This window comes from Diospyros lotus, chromosome 13, assembly GCF_014633365.1.
Source record: "Diospyros lotus cultivar Yz01 chromosome 13, ASM1463336v1, whole genome shotgun sequence".
Taxonomy (NCBI): Eukaryota; Viridiplantae; Streptophyta; class Magnoliopsida; order Ericales; family Ebenaceae; genus Diospyros; species Diospyros lotus.
Genome location: NC_068350.1, coordinates 7,521,575 through 7,539,994, shown reverse-complemented (window position 1 = coordinate 7,539,994; position 18,420 = coordinate 7,521,575). Strand labels below are relative to the sequence as shown.

Sequence of the window (18,420 nt, the reverse complement as noted above, 5' to 3'; positions counted from 1 at the left end):
TGTATCTGTACAGTTCTTATTATCTTTATTTGAAAAAATAATGTATTTCCTTATGTAGCCTTTTTGGTAAAAAAAAAAGGGAAAAAAAATTATCAAATTAAATCCCAAAATAAATCCTATATTAATATTAAAAATTAAAATAAATTTTACCATAAATACCATGGCAATCTATAAAACCCAAAAGGAGACTAAAAAGAAAAAAGAGAGAAGAGCTAGGAGAGTTATTGGGTGAAGGGGGGAGAGTAAGAAGAAAATGCACTAATGCAACTAATGCAGTGAACCTTCCAAGGCTTCCAAATCATTCCTCCACTATATTTTCCTAGGAAACAAACAAGAACCCTGCAAGGGTAGGGTTGAGTACATCAGAGGGCTTAATTTTTGTGTGTCAATTTCCCTCTTGACCTTTCAGAATCGTTGTACCGAGGTCCACCGTCATATTTGTTAATAAATTTCCCAAGTTCTGTCTTGGAACCGAATATAGGCGTGACATGACTCGGTTATAGGGCATGGGTCAAACAACTTGACGACCTCTGGTTTTGGTCCCTCCCTTCTTGTTCATCAGTTTGCGTTAACAATCTAGTTTTAGGTCTCTTTCTATCTGTCTAATAAATGAATGGAAGAAAGACACTCAATTGGTAATTCTAAGGAAGAATTGAAGCGTATTCATGATGATGGCTGCTTGCTCAGTGCAACTCCAACACTCCTAAACGCTATTACTACCGCTGCTGCTCTTCTACTTTGTTTACTTGTGGCTTCTCAAGCCCACAAGAAGGAAATTATTTTACCGAAAATTTCTTTGTTCCATGCAGTAAATTGAGATCAAAATTTCCCCAATTTAGAGTGGGAGAACACACATATTCATCCAGCATTAAAAGATGAGAAAATGCGACCAAATATAGCTTCCCAGCAGTAAAGCATTCATACAAATATAGTAAAGTACTTGTACGGTAGAAGGAAAACATAGACGGCACCAGCATCTACCATCTGGTCAAAATACAAATTTGGACAGATCACCCCTCCCCTTTTTCTTATAGCTAGCTCTCTCAGTGTCAGATCACTGAAACCTTACAAAAAGAAAAGAAAACAAAAGAAAAAGGGAATCCTCCATTCTTTTACATCGGCGTGCACTGATATTCACCTGGTGAGGCCGCACGGTAGTCAACAAACATCTTCTGAAACTGCATTTTTACCCACCATGAATCACCAAAGGTCCTGGAAACTATATGCCTGGATAATGATCGATTTTTTTAATCACTAGGACCAGTTGCTTCCAAATTCATTTTAGCGAAACTTCACCCACAAACTTTTCCAGCCCTTATATCCATCACGAATGAGTTGGAAGACCAGCAGCAGGAAAAATAAGCAAGCAGTCAAAAGAAGCAGATAACACCATCTGATCCAGCTATAAAATATGTCCTAACTCGATAACATGAGTTGGGTACTACAATCCCGAAAAACACCCCCCCCCCCCCCCCAGCAACAGCTGAAAATGATGCTATGCATAATTCTTGATCTACATCTACAGATCTAACTGGCAATAATGTATCAATGGATTCACCATCCAATAACTAAGTGTTCCTAAAAGCTGCTAACCTAATTGAGCCTCCCCCCCCCCCCCCCCCCCCCCCAAAAAAAAAAAAAGCTGTTAATCTAGAATGAAAAGCATGACAATGCAGATTTTTTTTGTTTTGGTGCTTCTGAAATCTAACTTTCGGCCATGATCAGCTCTCTATGATGTCAAAAGTCCAAAATTTGCCCCAAAAAACAAAAAAATATCTTTAAACATAAACCAAATGCAGCAGACATTTTGACTCTTAAGATCTTTGATCAGATAATCAGACCTGCACATCCAACTCTCTGCTGCTGGTTCCAACAGGATCTGAAGGATTGCCATTGTTAACCAGAGCAAAGAAAATAAGGGTGATGTAATACACAAGAACCAAATTAGCAATCAGTTGTTTCAGCATAGTGTTTTTTATATCAGAAACTCTGGAAGCCGACCAAATACTACCCAGGCCATAGTTTCAGTACTTTTGGTATTCCGGATCCATCATTTCAGATATGGCTATACTAATGAGTTGTTGACTATCCAGGGCCTCACCAGGTAAATAGATACATCTAAGACAAGTAAAAGCTTCTCCCTGCTGCCAGACCTAATGACAAGTCATCCAAGAATGGAGGAGGGCTCAATCCAGGAATTCATATTCCAGAGGGTAGACATGACTAGAGAGGCTGCTGAGGAAGCTGCAAAATGTAAAAACTCTAAACCTGCCAAAATGAGACACAAAAATATGATGGTAAGCAGACCAGAATGGGATCACACCATGCCTGCTAAAGATAATACCTTTGAACAGATCTTACTATAAAGAAAAGATAGAGCATCTAGGTTCCCCCACCAGCATTGCCAGCAATAGCTGTCTTCTGAATTCCAAGAATGAAAAATCAGCACCAAAACAAAAAATTATTCCAAGCAATACATAATCAATTGTGCAATCGGAACCATTTTAGACTTACAATTTCAACATTATTTCCTTTGCCATTCACTTGTGATAGAGAATCAGATGGGGGCTGTGAAAACCTGGAAAACCAATGGTGAAAATATATCACATTCAATTTACATCAGGAAAATTGAGGCATTAGCAGTTTAAAGCGATAAGGACCTTAGAGCCCTTGCTTTTTTCTTGTCTTCTTCCACTGGATCTGCCTTAGGGACTGTTCCAAATCTGGCCAGCCTTGCCTTCTTCTTTGCCTCCTCGTCAGAGGGCTCTGACTGGACAAGCCCAAACCTGAGAAACAGCTAAAAAGGATCATAACCTATTTGCATCAAGAAAACAAAACTATACAAAAATAATAATAAAACCAATTAAAAGGAAAAGAAGCAAACTGATGAAAGATATTTTAGTAAATTCATATACAAGGCACTAAATAATGAAATAATTAAGGAAGTACAGAAGTGCATGGACAAACCTCTCTGCTCTGGCTTTCCTCTTCTGCTCCTCTGATTTCTTCGATGTGTCTGACCCATGCAGAGGCCCAGTGCCAAATCTGCAGTGAGACAGGGTGGTATTGGCATTTAACAAACCACCAATAGTGATACAACTGGAGCATGAATTAAGTAAATGCAAGTCATTGAAGAAAGGTGACGCGCTCTAGCAACCCTCAGCCAAGACCATAACATTCAAGAATAGCATCAACTTACATAATAAGCAGATGTCCAATAATTTAATGGATCCATACGGATGACATGGAATGCAGTAGTTGGCACTTTCAAACCCTTGAATGTTTTTCACACCAAAAATACTCAATACTCAAACCTGCAAAATATTATATTTATAGTCCTCTTAAGACTTGGCCACCAATTCAAGCTAACTTAGTTACCCCTCCAAGCAACTTAGCCTTTAAGACCTGGCCACCAGTTCAAGTCAACCCAGCATATCTCCACCTTGACTTGGATTGTCCAAACACTAAGAAACTCATTGGTCTTCCTTCCTAGCTACAGAGAATCGAATTAACTCTCCTACTCCTAATTCTGAACATGACCAATGCAACATGTGTAGCTAAAACTGAGTCAATAACACCACTTGACTCCAAAGAGTGTCCACAAACCTCTCCATCGTATCACTGACAAGATTTGTCGTTTTACATCCATTTGCATACTGAAGAATATGTGCATTTCCCTTCAATGGCTCCACTGCAAACAAAACTGCTTTGCACATACCTGCGACCTCTGGCACCTGCATGCCATTTCTAGCTTGTACTTGAGTTCTTCATTGTATAACCATCCAAACAATATATCCCTTGATGCAATCATTTCATTAAGATCATGTAACCTTGAGTAACCTTTACAACCCCATTCCACCTTCAGCCTTTTAAATGAAACCAAAGTTTAACAAACTCAGAGAAATTGAATCCTTGTGCATCTTTGAGACATAAGCCACACTCTTCAAACTTCTAATAGCTATCCCCTGCTAAACATTTTGATCCTCACAGTACCAATACTCATGACCTCCACTGCTAAATTGGGTAATAGTCATCCCCTGTTTGAGTGTCACAAAATAATCCTTCTTACAGCATACATGAGTAATGCAACAGAATCTAAATACCAATTAGAAAATGCATCATTACCTTGACTGACTATATAGACCTCCCCATCAACTATCAGAAAAGAACACTGACTGTTATCCTCTTAACCTTTGGCTTGCTCTTGTCCTTTCTCTTTGGGCATCCCTCTTAAACTGTCCATATGTGTTGCATCCAAAGCATTGAACATCATTCAAAGTTCTAAATTCGAATCTACACATGCCTTGTAAAGATCCACCTTGGCAGATGATCTAGTGCCTCCCCAACCCAAAATTTTTGAGCTAGAATCTTCATCAATATCATTTTTTATAATGTTATTCATTACACAAGACAAGACATATCATGCTACCAACTTTTCTCAAGCTCCTTCCTATAAAAGCACAGACACTTCCTAGGGACTGCCATACTGGTGTTGGAGCCATCTCATACACTGACATGCCTCCGATACTTGTCCAACACTTTCTAAAAAAATTTTAAAAATATACAGTAGGGGGCACTCATAAGATGCGTAGATCCACTATGCAGACACTTCAAAGACTAAAAAATAAGGGTGTTCTTTTTTGACTCTTCACTTTCAGTTTTACAACTTGGCAATTGCACGAGTCTCTTGTTTTTCCACGTTTTGATTGCATGACTGTATAGTTTTCGTACCCTTCACACTTCTATTCTCTAGCTTTGCAATTGAATTATAAAGGACAAAGATTACTGGGCTATGAGTTGAATGCTAATTAAGATTAGAGTTATTCTTTCGGAATTTTGGCTTTTATAAAGTTTAAACGCATATTTATGAGTTTGGGATATAGTTTTGATACTTTATTATGCCATTAAAAATATAAAAATTTATTTTATTAATTAACATATCAGGCCTCCATCATGTCCCACTTACTTGAAAAATTCAGGTCCCGTGTCCATGCCCATGCTTCATAGGCTCCTTCCAATCTTCATCACTTGTTAACCTTAGGACTCTTAGATTACAACCTTAGGCGAGAAAACCCTCTTAAACACTCTCGGATGCAATGTAAATGTAAGAACATAAAACTGAACGACAGAAAAGAAAATAACTGAATTTAAAAGATCAAACCAAACAACATTAGGCGCAGATTTATCCTGGTTCAGAATGCCTTTGGCAATCCTACATCCAGCCTTCAAACACCCACCAAGAGCAGCCTTTTATTAGGATGAAACTGATCAGCACAAAGCCCAAGCCCTCTCTCAACCCTATTGCTCAAGTACAACCCTTGTTCACTCCAAGAAAACTCAAGAACACAATACACATGCCTCACTTTCTCTAGAACAAAGAATACTCACAATAGAAACAGAGAACTTGACAAGAGAGAGGAGTTATTAGACTGCTGCCTTGCCCTCTTATTTATAGAGGAGGCAGACACACTTAGGCAACTAACTAACTTAGGGAAATTACATATTAATCCCAACAAAATGTACTAATTACACTTAACCCCTAGCTGCCTAATTTCTTCAGCCAATACTACTCCTTCATGCTCCTTCCGGTTTTGCTATCTTCTAGGACAAAACTCAAGGCAAACTTCAACATCACTAATTTTTTTTCTGGTTTCCCCTCATGCCCCTTCAATGCTGTGGATGAACTTTGTTGGATAAGATCCTTCATCCTTTTTAGCCAAATGCTGGAGGATAACGCACAAAAATGAGAGCAGAGTTGGGGGCCCAGCTACAATAGTTTATGGTCATGTTCACTCGCCAAAACACAATAAGATTGGCTCCTAATTTTCCTCCCAAAGATAGAATAGAGCCCATATTGCCAGAAAATAGAAGAGACAGAGTAGTTGGGGAGAATGAGATTGGAATTGAACCAAAGAGAGATGTAGATAATATGATAGATGGAGGTAGAGAAGAACGCTAACATCCCCAACATCTGGGATTTCCTATGCCTTGGTTGGAGATTCCAATGTTTGATGGGAATAACCACCGCTGGTGGATAAGGAAATGCAAGCATATGTTTGATTGGTATAATGTGCTAGGGGAAGAAGGGTAGCATTGGCCTCCGCCTACTTCGATAACCTGGTAGACGCTTGGTACCAGGGGTGGACTAGGGTCAGGGATAACCTTGCATGGGAAGAGTTTGCAGATAGGCTGTGTGAGAGATTTGGTGATAGGAGTATGTTGGACATTATTGAGGAATTCAACAAATTAAAACAGGTGGGGGAGGCGAATACCTACTTGAGGAGGTTTGAGGAGCTAAGGTCCTTGATGATCAACAACGATCCCCATCTAACCGAAGCTTACCTTGTGTCTAGCTTTTTGAGTGGGCTTACTGATGATTTGAGGCCTATGGTGAAAATGATTAGGCCTATGACAGTGGAACAAGCAGCGGAGAGTGCAAGGTTACAAGAGATGGTGGTGGAAGCATTAATGAGAAAGCAAAGATAGCAGCATAAAAATTTAACTATGGGGACCCTGAGCTCAGGGGTGAAGAATTATAACCGGGAATGGAATAGACGCAACCAAGGGATAAAGAATTCAATAGGTTTCAACGTTGGTGGGAAGTATAATGATATGAGAAGACAACCTGTGCTCTGTTATAAGTTGTCATGACCCAAGGAACAATAGAAGGGCATCATTGTAATAAGGTTGCAATAGTTTGTTAGGATATTTTTCTCTTTTTGTCTATTCCCTTTTGTCTTGTAGCTTGGGTGGTTGGAGAGCTTTGTTTGGTAACTAAATGAGGCTATATATATATTGTCTTAGCTATAAAAAGTAGGCATGATGAAAATGAATTGAAAACTCTATTTCTCTCTAATATTTCTCTCTCTTTCTCTCTTTCTCGATGATCTCCTCCCTTATCTCTTGTTATTCTCTCCCTCCCAACTGATTTCTCCCCCAAGTTCTTCTCTTAATATTCTCAATCTTCCTCTCATACCCTAGCTCATCCCCAAGGATCATGACAAATTGGCATCAGAGCCGTATCATCCTCGGCTGTGATTCTGTTGCGGCTCCGATTTGAGGGCGAATCCAATTGGGGCTCAACGGTGTGCTGCTCATCTGGATCGGAAGGTGATTCCGACCAGAGCCCACTGTTCCTCGGTTGTAAATTCAATCGTTCTTGTAAGTGAGTTGGCCAATTTTTGTCGGCTATAATTTCCATCGCCGATTCATAGCAGAGCCAGCGACCTCTGTTAATCGCAACAGAACTGACGGTCTGAGCAGCTGAACAAAGGTGGGTCGACCAGCGGGCACATCGAAGGCGACGCGAACAGACGGTCATTCATGAGAGGCGACAGTCTGTCGAAGGTGACGCGGGCCAACAGGCGCTCGTGACTGTAGCGGACGAAGAGTGCGAACGTCCTGAGGCGATTTCGAGTCCATCGAAGGTTAACGCAAACAGCCAGGAGGTCGTGACTAGGAAAGGGTGACGCGATTTGGTTGGGCGACTGGAGGTTGATATGGACGGCCAAGAGATCGCGACTGTTGCAGGAGTTCCGAGCGATCGTGATTGTGCAGTGGGTTTCTGGCGATCCTAGTTTGGGCGAGGAAGTGGGTGTCGCAGCCATTGTCAAATTACAGCCAGTGATTGGGCAAAGCCAGGGGAAGGAAGCTTTGAAGCATCACGGGCTGGGCTGTCATTGGCAAGAAGTTTGTGATTGGCAACAATCATGACTGGAGCGAACAGACAGTGAAGCTTCCGACCGGTGCGTGTGCGTTGCTAGTGCTACGACTAACTTGCCATAAGCTAAAGCGGATTCAAAGGCCAGGTAATTGTGAACTGGATGGCGTCACAGAAAGGGGCAACTTGTAGGAGGCTGATTAAATCTTCGGCCATTGAATTGGATCTAGACAAATCTAGGTAGAGTCGCTTAAATTTCGAAGCAACTTGAAGCAGTGCAGGAGACGGGTGATTTTCGAAAAATTGATTCCGATGCCTGGGATGATAGATGGTTGTCGTAGCACTGAGGTTTGGAGTTCGAGAGGCAGACTTCATCAGCAAGCTAACCAGGTGAATTCTGATCCGTTTAGACTATTACCGGCCAACATGGTTAATTTCCAAGCGATAGAACAACCCTTGGTTTGGACGTGTGAATTTGGGAGGCGAAGCAAGGTGGACAGAGTTCCAGTTTCTTGGCATGTGGCTGGTTTCACCCATGAAAGTTTTGCCAAGATAGATAATATACACGTGAGGCCGTGGGAGACTCAATTGCAACAGAAGAATGTTGCATCTTCAGTGGGGTGTCTTGTTCGGGAAGCTAGGGGAGGCAATTAGAGCCTCAATGGCAGCAGGAGAAGGCTGCATTTTCAGTTGGCAACAACAAGAATCATGATCATTTTATCCAAAAGAATCAAGCAAAGGAAAGGTGGAATAAAGAGCCTAGCCAAATTGACAAAAAACCCAATAGTGGGATACATGAAGCGTGCAAGGAATTTGGACGTATGTTACATGAACAATTGCAGGAGTTCACAATGATACTTACTAAGAAGTATCATTACAACTTTCCCATTGAATTCTTCGAGGATTATCATGGGAGTCTTAACAAAAGGGACTTTCTTAAAATAGAGCAGTCGAAAAATGAGTACCTTGATGTAGGCTTAGGAATTCACAAGGAAGATGGCTGTAACAACAATGCTGGCAGCGACATCAGGGGCTTGGTCCAAGGTGTTTGGACAAAAGGAGCATTAAAGGAAAACACCGATCCCCTTGGAAAAGAAGTTCTTGATAAGGATGTTCCAAATGATAATCATGGAAGTCCTAAACTAGAGCTAAATGGTGCAGCCAGTTGGATGACAGGGATAACAGGAGGCAGAAGGAGTTTCGGGAATTGGAGAGGAATTCTCCTGCTGAGTATCGAAGGCAAACCAGCAATTTGCCATTGCTGCATTTCCAGGATGTTGCTGGAAGTTTTGCAATAAAATATGGCAGTGGGTTGGATGGAAATGAAATCACGGTAGCTAGGAATACGTGCTTACCTATGGAAGTTCTAGGGCAACTTAGGCTTGGGATTGATCTTGGGCACTTAAGAACAAAGAAGAAGAAGAGGCCTAGAAGGAGAAAGAAAGAAAGGAAGATAAATCAGCTAGAAAATGTGTGAATTGGATGAAGCAATGGCTACTTACTGCAAGTTCTTGAGGACAAGAACTCTCTCAAAAAGAGGGGAATTGTCATGACCCAAGGAACAATAGAAGGGCATCATTGTAATAAAGTTGCAATAATTTGTTAGGATATTTTTCTCTTTTTGTCTTTTCCCTTTTGTCTTGTAGCTTAGGTGGTTGGAGAGCTTTGTTTGGTAGCTAAATGAGGCTATATATATATTGCCTTAGCTATAGGAAGTAGGCAAGATGAAAATGAATTGAAAACTCTATTTCTCTCTAATATTTCTCTCTCTTTCTCGATGATCTCCTCCCTTATCTCTTGCTATTCTCTCCCTCCCAACTGATTTCTCCCCCAAGTTCTTCTCTTAATATTCTCGATCTTCCTCTCATACCCTAACTCATCCCCAAGGATCATGACATAAGTGTGGGGATAAGTATTACCCCGGGTATCAATGTAGACACCAACTACTATTGTTAGAAGGGGATACCGGGGATGAATTGGAAGGAGGAGGAGATGGAATTGAAGAAAACGGAGAAAATGGAGAATATGGGGAAAAAGATAATGGAGAGATTTCATTACATGCATTGACGGGAATGACTGATAACAAGATAATTAAGGTGGAGGATAAGGTCAAGGAAAGTAACTTGTCGATTCTCATTGACAGTGGAAGCACTCACAGCTTCCTAGATGAAGGCACTGCTAAGAAGCTAAAATGTCCACTCACGGGCACTCAACCCTTGAGTGTGACCATGGCAAATGAGAGTAGGGTGCTGAGTAATTCAGCCTGTCCAGGTTTCTGTTGGGAAATGCAAGGAGAGAAGTTTAAGGCAGACCTTAGGTTGCTACAACTGGGAGGCTGGGAGGAGAATTGGCACAGTTGTTTGTTAAAATAGATCTCACCAAATTCACACACACACGATTTCCTCACACAGCTAAACACAACCCTTCACTACTTAACCCAAAACTGAAAACAGAAAGATACAAGAACACAACATCAAACCACAAGTACTCACACAACAACAAAAGGATTTATCCTGGTTCAGAACTCTTGGAAGAGATCCTACATCCAGACTGTTACGACCTTGCTTTCACTATCTTGATCAAACAGGAATACAAGATTACATATGTTGTTTGCACACCCTCGGCCCAATTACCAGACCAAGAACTAACCAGAGATTACAAAGAAATACCCTTTACTCTCAGCTTTGACAGCACATACTCTTCCCACAAGATAGACCGCAAAACCTTCTTACCTAAGAGACACTCACGCCCTTCTATTTATAGAACATAGAGGACGAGAATACAAGATAGAAAAATAACTACCTACTGCTATTACAAGACTGCCCCTGATTTACATGCTTCTAGAAGTTTTATTCTAACAACTTCTAACTAACACTATACAACTGAGCCCTAGACTAATCCTTAAGCAAATATCTCAACATTGTTTTCTCAAGTGGTGCCAATTGGCACAACTATTTTCAATTGTGGTAGTGGATGAAGGCCTGGAACGGGTGTTGCAAGGAGAATAGCAACTCACTATCAGCCACCAACAAAGGAAGATTGAATAGGTACAACCTCAGCCCCTTATTGATGAATTACTGTTAGAATTTAAGGGCCTCTTTACCGAGCCTACCACATTACCTCCTACCCAATCCTTGGATCACCCTATCAACCTTAAGCCCAACTCCAAACCCATAAACATTAGATCATACCGTTACTCCCCAATTCAAAAAACAGAGATCGAAAAGATGGTGAAGGACATGCTTAGCCAATCATTCATAAGACCTAGCCAAAGTCCTTTCGCCTCATCTATCCTATTAGTCAAAAAGGAGGACAAAACATGACGCTTTTTTTGTGGATTACCTGCAATTAAACGCCTTAACTGTTAAGGGCAAATTTCCCATACCCCTAGTGGAAGACCTAATGGATGAATTATACAATGTCAAATACTTCTCCAAACTTGACCTTCGCTCAGGCTACCACCAGATCAAAATGAATCCTAAGGACATCCATAAAACTGCATTTAGAACACACCATGGCCTTTTGGGCTCACCAATGCCCCTGCAACCTTTCAATCCCTAATGAACCAAATTTTTGAACCTTATTTGAGAAAATTTATACTTGTATTCTTTTGATGATATACTTGTGTACAACCCCACCTTGGACCAACACCTTACTCACCTAAGAACCACCACCTTTGAGGTCCTTAGAGCTAATCAGCTTTTCATCAAAAGGTCCAAATGTGCCTTTGTTCAAAGTCAAGTGGAGTACCTAGGGCATTTGATCTCGGGAGAAGGAGTGAGCAATGATCCGAGAAAGGTGGAGAAGCCATGTTGGCATGACCCAAACCTACCATAGTGAGGACATTGAGGGGGTTCCTGGGTTTGATAGGCTATTACCGCCGGTTTGTAAGGGACTATGGAGTCATTAGTAAGCCATTAATAGACCTCTTGAAGAAGGGAAATTTCAGTTGGGGAAAGGAAGCAGAGGAAGCGTTTGAAAGATTGAAGGCGGCTATAAGTGGAGTGCCAACCCTAGGATTACTCGATTTTAGCAAACCATTTGTGTTGGAAACTGATGCGTGTGGAACGGGGATAGGTGTCATATTGACGCAGGATGGAAGGCCAATAGCATTTTTAAGCTAAGCCTTAAGCACGAGGCATCTTGGTCTTAGTATATATGAGAAGGAATTTTTGGCAATCCTATTAGCAATGGATAAATGGAGACATTATCTAGGAGGAGGGAGATTCATAATCAAAACTGACAATGAGTTTGAAATTTTTGCTTCAACAAAAATTACATACTCAATTACAAAAGAAGGGCATAGCTAAGCTAATGGGTTTAGACTATTCGATACAATACAAAAGGGGGAAGGAAAATGTGGCGCGGATGCCCTTTCGAGATGCCATGAGGAGGGAAGTACCACAACCATCACTACAGTAATTCCGGACTGGTATCATGAGGTGATAGAGAGTTATGAAGGGGATGAGCAGGTTAAGGTAGTTTTGGAGAGAGTGGTTGCTGACCCTAAAGGGGTAAAGGGATACACACTGGTGGAGGGAATGCTAAGGAACAATGGAAGGATTGTCATTGAAAACCGTGAAGGGCTCAAAAGGAGAATTATGCAAACCCTACATAAGTCTCCCTTAGGGGGATATTCTGGAGTTCAGAACACCTACAACCAAGTGAAGCAATTGTTTTATTGGCCAAGGCTCAAGGTGGAGGTGAGGGAGTTTGTGTTAACTTGTGACACCTACAAGAGGTGTAAGCACAAAAACGTGGCCTAACCCGGAAACACCTCAAAGAAGCTGTTTCCCCGTTTCCAAAACGTTTATGAAACGTTTCCTATTCCCGTTTTTTACCCTATTTATGCCTATTTTTTTAGAAGAATGTTCGTTTCCACGTTTCCGTTTCCTATCGGAAACGTTTCATGTTTCCGTTTTCGTGCAACATAGGTTACAACCATTGCCCGTCGCTGATCAAGCTTGAAAAAGTGTATCCATGGATTTCATCGAGGGGCTACCTAAGTCAGAAGGTAAAGACAGTATTCTTGTGGTGGTTGACAGTCTAACTAAGTTTGCCCATTCTATAGGGCTGGCTCATCCCTATACAACTCAAGAAGTCACCCGAGTATTCATGGACCAAGTGGTGGGAGTGCATGGGGTTCCAGAAGCCATAATTTCTGATAGGGATAAGATATTCACGAGCCTCTTCTAGCAGGAGCTTATGAAGACCTTGGGTACTAAACTGAAAATGTTGATTGCCTACCATCCCCAATCGGATGGGCAGACTGAGAGGGTGAATCAAGTACTGGAGACATACCTAAGATGCATTTGTATTTTACAACCAAAGAGTTGGCATAAGTGGGTAGCTTTAGCCCAATGGTGGTATAACTTCAACCACCACTCTTCTTTGAAAATATCCCCATTTGAAGCATTGTTCGGGTATAAATCTCCCCCCTTACTGACATTAGGAGGGCAACCTACCACAGCCTTTGTTAAAAGAGTATTTGCAGCAAATGAGGGTAGTACTACAACAACTCAAGCAAAAGCTAACATTAGCCCAGAATAGGATGAAGCAATGCACTAGGAGGAGTGGTGATCGGGAGTTTGAAGTGGGAGAAAAGGTATATCTAAAGCTAAGGAACCCTCATCTGAAGTCCTTCGCCCCAGGGTCAGTGTCTAAGCTCAACTCAAGGTATTTTGGGCCATATCCTATAGAGTGGGAAAGGTTACCTATCGCTTGCAATTACCTGAAGGAACACACATTCACAATGTTCTAAAAATCAGCCTAAGCGGCCGCCTAGGCGTTGGACAACCCCTAGCCGCCGCAATTTTGGCCTAATCAACCCCTTAGGCGCCAGCCCGGCTAATCGGTGCCGAGCGGCGCCTAATTGGCCACGACGGTCGCCTAGCCCCATGAACCGCCTCAGCCGCACATTAAGTTTAGTATGAGTTGATTTAGGGTTTTTCCCCCTTACCTATTCTCTCTCTCGTCTCGTCTCGTCTCGTCTCGTCTCACCGTAGCCGCTTGCTCTCTATGTTGTCGTCGTCGCCAATCATCTCTCATCACTTTCTCTTTTTGTCTGAGCCTCTCTCGTCGCAAGCTGCCTGCTCTCTCTAGTTGCAGCCGCCATCGATGCTTGCAGGAAGATTTGCTGTCTCTCTCTCTCTGAGTCTCAACCTTTGCTCTCTCTCGCCCCTTTGGTCTATATATGCACAATATTATATATATAATATAATAATTCTATTAATATATAGATATATCATATATATGATGTGTTTATAACTTTATATATATAAATAGAGATAGATTTATATATATAACCTCTATATATATGATTTGTTTATATATATATATATGAATATATATGTATATATGTGTATTTAGGATAATATAAATTTTATTTAAATATTTTTTTTATGCACCGCCTAAGCCCTGCCTAGGCATCCTAGGTGTTAGGCCCCAGCCTGGCGCTAGACTAGCGCCTAACGCATTTTAGAACGCTGCACATTCATCCAATGTTCCATATATCCTTGTTAAAAAGTTCAGCAGAAGCAAAACAGGTGAGCCTACATTACCCTCTCTCCCTAAGGAAGTGAATCAAGGCAATGAGCTAGAGGCCATATTGGATAGAAAGGAGGTTTACAACCAAGGGGCCCCTCTTATACAAGTGTTGGTGAAATGGAAAAATGGAGCTATGGGAAGCAGCACTTGAGAATACCTACCTAGTCTCCTTCAGCAATTTCTAAGAGTTGCCAGTCTTCTTAGCATCTCTTGAGGACAAGAAGTTGCTAAGGGAGGGGGAATTGTCAAGGATCGAATCTTATTTTAGCGATTTTGTTTTCTCTTAGTGGTTGTGACTCTTTTAAATTTCCTTTGTATTTCCTTTACTATTATAGTTTCTGTAATTTCTTTACTTTTACTGTTGTATTTGGGAATCTTTCTATTAGAGAATTAGTAAGAGAGAGAAAGAGCACATGTTAGGTTAGAATAGGACAAAAGACACGGTTGCAACCGTTTGGGAAGTGATCTAATGTGGCAGCATCACCCTAAGACCCTGTAAATACTCCCCGAGGCCTCGGGAGATCATTATCGAATATCAAGAAGAATATCTATTTCTCTCTCAATTTCTCTTCTCTCTTCCCTCTGTTCTACTTCCTTCTCCCTATTCTTCTTCCTACTTTCCTACCGTGGACTACTGATTCACATCGAACTAGGAAGTCCACCATTGTCTCTACTTGGCTCTAACACTAAACAGCCCCTTATATTTTTCTTGAGTTAACACTAACCCAAACCCATAGTATCTTATATCTCTCTCTCCCATAAACGAAAAGAATATTTTCTCACCCATCTAAGATCCATATAGATCAAGAAATAGAGAAGCTCTTGGAGAGAAAGGGTGAATCCAACAAGCTTTGTCAAAGGCATTAGAGGGACAAGAGGGGGAATCACAAAAAATGAGTGATGAAGATTGGAAGGAGCTTGAGAAAAGTTGTGTGAGCATGATACCAGAATATCCAACACTCAAATTTTTGTTATCTTGAGTATCTCGAGGAAGACTAAACTTATAGTCTTCCAAGAGCAGCTTGGACACAACTCAATTCAAGTCAACCAAATGCATGGACAACAATCGAAGTAAGATGTACAGCCATTTTTTCAAGTAAATCATGTAAAAAGACATTTACTGCCTTAACAACAACAATACACCATTGCTTAATCCCACTAGGTGGGATCAGCTACATGAATCTAGCTTGCAGCCATATCTTCTATAAAGCCATTGTAACATGGATTGCAGCATAATAGGAAATTTTGTACATTTGTCTTGTAAAAATTTCTCCCTAGATTTCACTTTATTATATTTGCGTTTTTCAGTTACAAGGGAAAATAGGATTCCTAGAAAGTAAAAAACCATAAAATTTGGCTCCCTCTTTACTATTCCTGTGATTGCATAGACATCAACTTGCAAAGGGGTGGGCCCACAATATCATGCAATGAGACCAAAAAACTAGGTAACTCTAGTCTACAACTTCTAGACTTTCTGACAGCAGCAAGGATTCCTAATCTCGTTCCTATTCACGGAACAAGATATGGGACAAGATATGTTTGGTGTATTTATTTATGGAATGTATCTTTCAGATTTAGATTGATTGATTTATGTTTATTTCTATAAGTTGTTTTATCCTAAAGGTTGTATAGGTTTCCTAATCTAGGTTTAGAATCTTTCTTAAAATGTTTTCAGCAACTTCCTATTCTATAAAGGAAGCTGGTGCATAAATCAAATCAACCTCCAGCGAGGTAAATAAGATTGAAGGGAAGAATTTTGGAGTCCTTTCGTGACACTTTCAGACTCCCGTTCTGGAAAGGGAATTCTCCTCTAGAACTGAGGAGAATTAGGGAGGCTTAGGGAGAGGATTGAGGGGGAAGAATGAGAGAAGAGTCGAGAGAGAGAAGATGAAAGTGAGGCAGGAAAGAGAATTCAGTTTGTATTGATTGATACCTGATCCTCCGCTAGAAATAGGCGCTAAATTCAAAATTAGCATAACTGCCTACTAGGTTATTACAGTAGAGCCCTTACTATCCATGCAACATACAATTATGCCCGCCTTGCCCTTATAACTTGCGGGCACATGACATAGACTTCTATATTACTATCCACTCCTCCATAGGCCAATCCTATTCCCACACCCACCAACAGATAACATGTTCAACTTAGTGCCAAAATACTACCTAACATGATTCCCTACTAGTTCATTCTTCCCTGCATTCATCAACCAAACCTGTGTAACTATGGCAGATTCAAGCCCAAGACCCCGAGATTAAGTTCTATCCTTGCAATCAAACTTCAATGCCCAAACAACTCCTTCACAATAACTTCTTGTTCAACACAAGCACCATTTCTATCAGCCAACTTTTTGTACTGAGCAACTCCTCCTATTTGAGGGTGGCACTTTCTTTGATGCAGAGTTTGATATTATAATTTCCACATGGAAAAATATAGGGAAATTATATAAGAAGGCCAATGAAGGGATTGAAACTATGTTTGTTCATTTGTTGGTTACAATAGGAAATAAGACGACAAAGAACGAGTATTCGTCAAAATTTCATTTCTTGGTTTGATATCGTAAAAAATAACATTTGCACTCCCTTAGGCTATTGAAGTTCCAGGATGCTCCCTTGTTGAAAATAAATGGCGAATTCTCAAAAAGAAAGAAGATAGTAACAGATCAATTTGATAATAAACAGGTAATTCTCTGAACAATAAAAAAGTCTATCCGTTCTACATTCAAGCTTTTTGTACTGTTTTTGATGACCATTCTTTGTAAGTAGTCCGTCCATTGGCTAATCTTGTACGGTTTTTCCCTTAAAGCACCGTTGTGTTTCTTTATTATCTATCAACAGGAATGCTTTTACGCACATAAGAAGCAACCCACAAATTCGAACGTGTTCGGATATTATAAAGGGTGAGAAATGCACTCCGACGGCATAAACAATCGTAAACCCTGATTTGGTGAGAACAAGTTGAAACAGACCGAGCACGTCAATAGAAAAAGGAAAACCTAACCCCAAATTATATCAAATTATATAAAGAGACGTATGGAAGAATAAAATAAACACGCTCAAAAGATGAAAAAAGGACGATACCTTTCGGCTCGTGAATTGCGCTTCTCTTCTTCGGAAAGCTGGACGGGCGTGCCGAACCGCTCGGCTCGGCGGATCTTCTTCTGAGTATCGGTAACTGGATCGTCCTTTCCGTCGCCGCCCTTCGCGGCCGCAACCTTCGATTCCCCGCCGTCCTTGAGAGACGAGTCCGCGACGGTGGCGGACGGAGGTAACTGTTGGCGAATCGACGAAGCGGCGTCGCTCCTGCTGGTAGGATCTGAAGGCGCCTCTTCTTGTTGTTGTTGTTGGTCGACGCTTCCTCTAGGGTTTTCCTCATTCATCGTGGTCGCCATTGCTGGAGCTTGAGAGAAAGAGGAAAGAGAATATGTGCTTTCCTGATGCTTCGGACGGGGCGCCACTCGATATTTTTCGATGCTTCTCTCCTCTCTCTAGTCGATAGTAGAGAGAAAATGTATCGAAGGAATAAAGTATTTAAATGGAAACGCCGATCGTCGAGATATTATCGTGCTTTAATTACTCCTCTACCCCTGAACCGTCACGTCTATCACTTCACCTAACAGCGTGAACTTCTTCTACAGCGGGGTCAAATAATTTGGAACTACTTAATTTAATTTATTTTAATTTAAGATTTTGCTTATTTATCAGAGAGAGTTACTCAATGAGTGACCGAAACATTAGGAAAATACTTGAAAAATTACTCCCCCTACTATGATCATAAGAGAAAAGCGTCCTTAGGAAATAAGTTAAAGCGGTGAGCAAATTATATATTCGATATTTGATTTAGATAAAGGTTATAAATTTGTATATAATTTATTTTTTTTATCGAAATCGAGAGTACGAGTAATAGAGGATCGACAATAATTTCAAGAAAAAAAAATGATTATTGAATGTAATTATAAAAATAAGAGAAAGATAAATAAATAAACAATCACGAAAAAATATGAAAAAGTAATTTTGTAAATAGTAAAGGGTATTTTCATTATTTTGACATGTGTTATATAATCTATTGATAAATCTCTTTGACAAATAAGTAAATATTTATTAAAATTGATGATTTTTTTTTATAAATTTATTAAATTAAAGGATTAGGCAAGTCAATAACATTAATATAAGTTTATATTTTTTTTAAACTTCAAAATACTAAACATAAGATCTAA

General features: G+C 40.5%; 1 protein-coding gene across 4 annotated transcripts; it reads right to left on the bottom strand.

Annotated features, from left to right (window-relative positions):
* Positions 1–884: 884 nt before the first annotated feature.
* LOC127789320 (protein MODIFIER OF SNC1 11) lies at positions 885–17,710 on the bottom strand. Of its 4 annotated transcripts, none has more exons than XM_052318211.1 (6): positions 17,285–17,710; positions 2,968–3,045; positions 2,661–2,786; positions 2,515–2,578; positions 2,345–2,418; positions 885–2,268 (listed from the first exon to the last, which is right to left on the bottom strand). In XM_052318211.1, exons 1-5 carry the CDS (start codon positions 17,593–17,595, stop codon positions 2,383–2,385), a joined length of 615 nt encoding a protein of 204 aa, XP_052174171.1. In that variant the 5' UTR covers positions 17,596–17,710; the 3' UTR covers positions 885–2,268; positions 2,345–2,382. The 4 variants fall into 4 exon arrangements, with proteins under 4 accessions (XP_052174171.1, XP_052174170.1, XP_052174169.1 ...); XM_052318210.1 differs by having other exon boundaries at positions 2,362–2,418; XM_052318209.1 differs by having other exon boundaries at positions 2,345–2,421; positions 17,285–17,708.
* Positions 17,711–18,420: the final 710 nt, after the last annotated feature.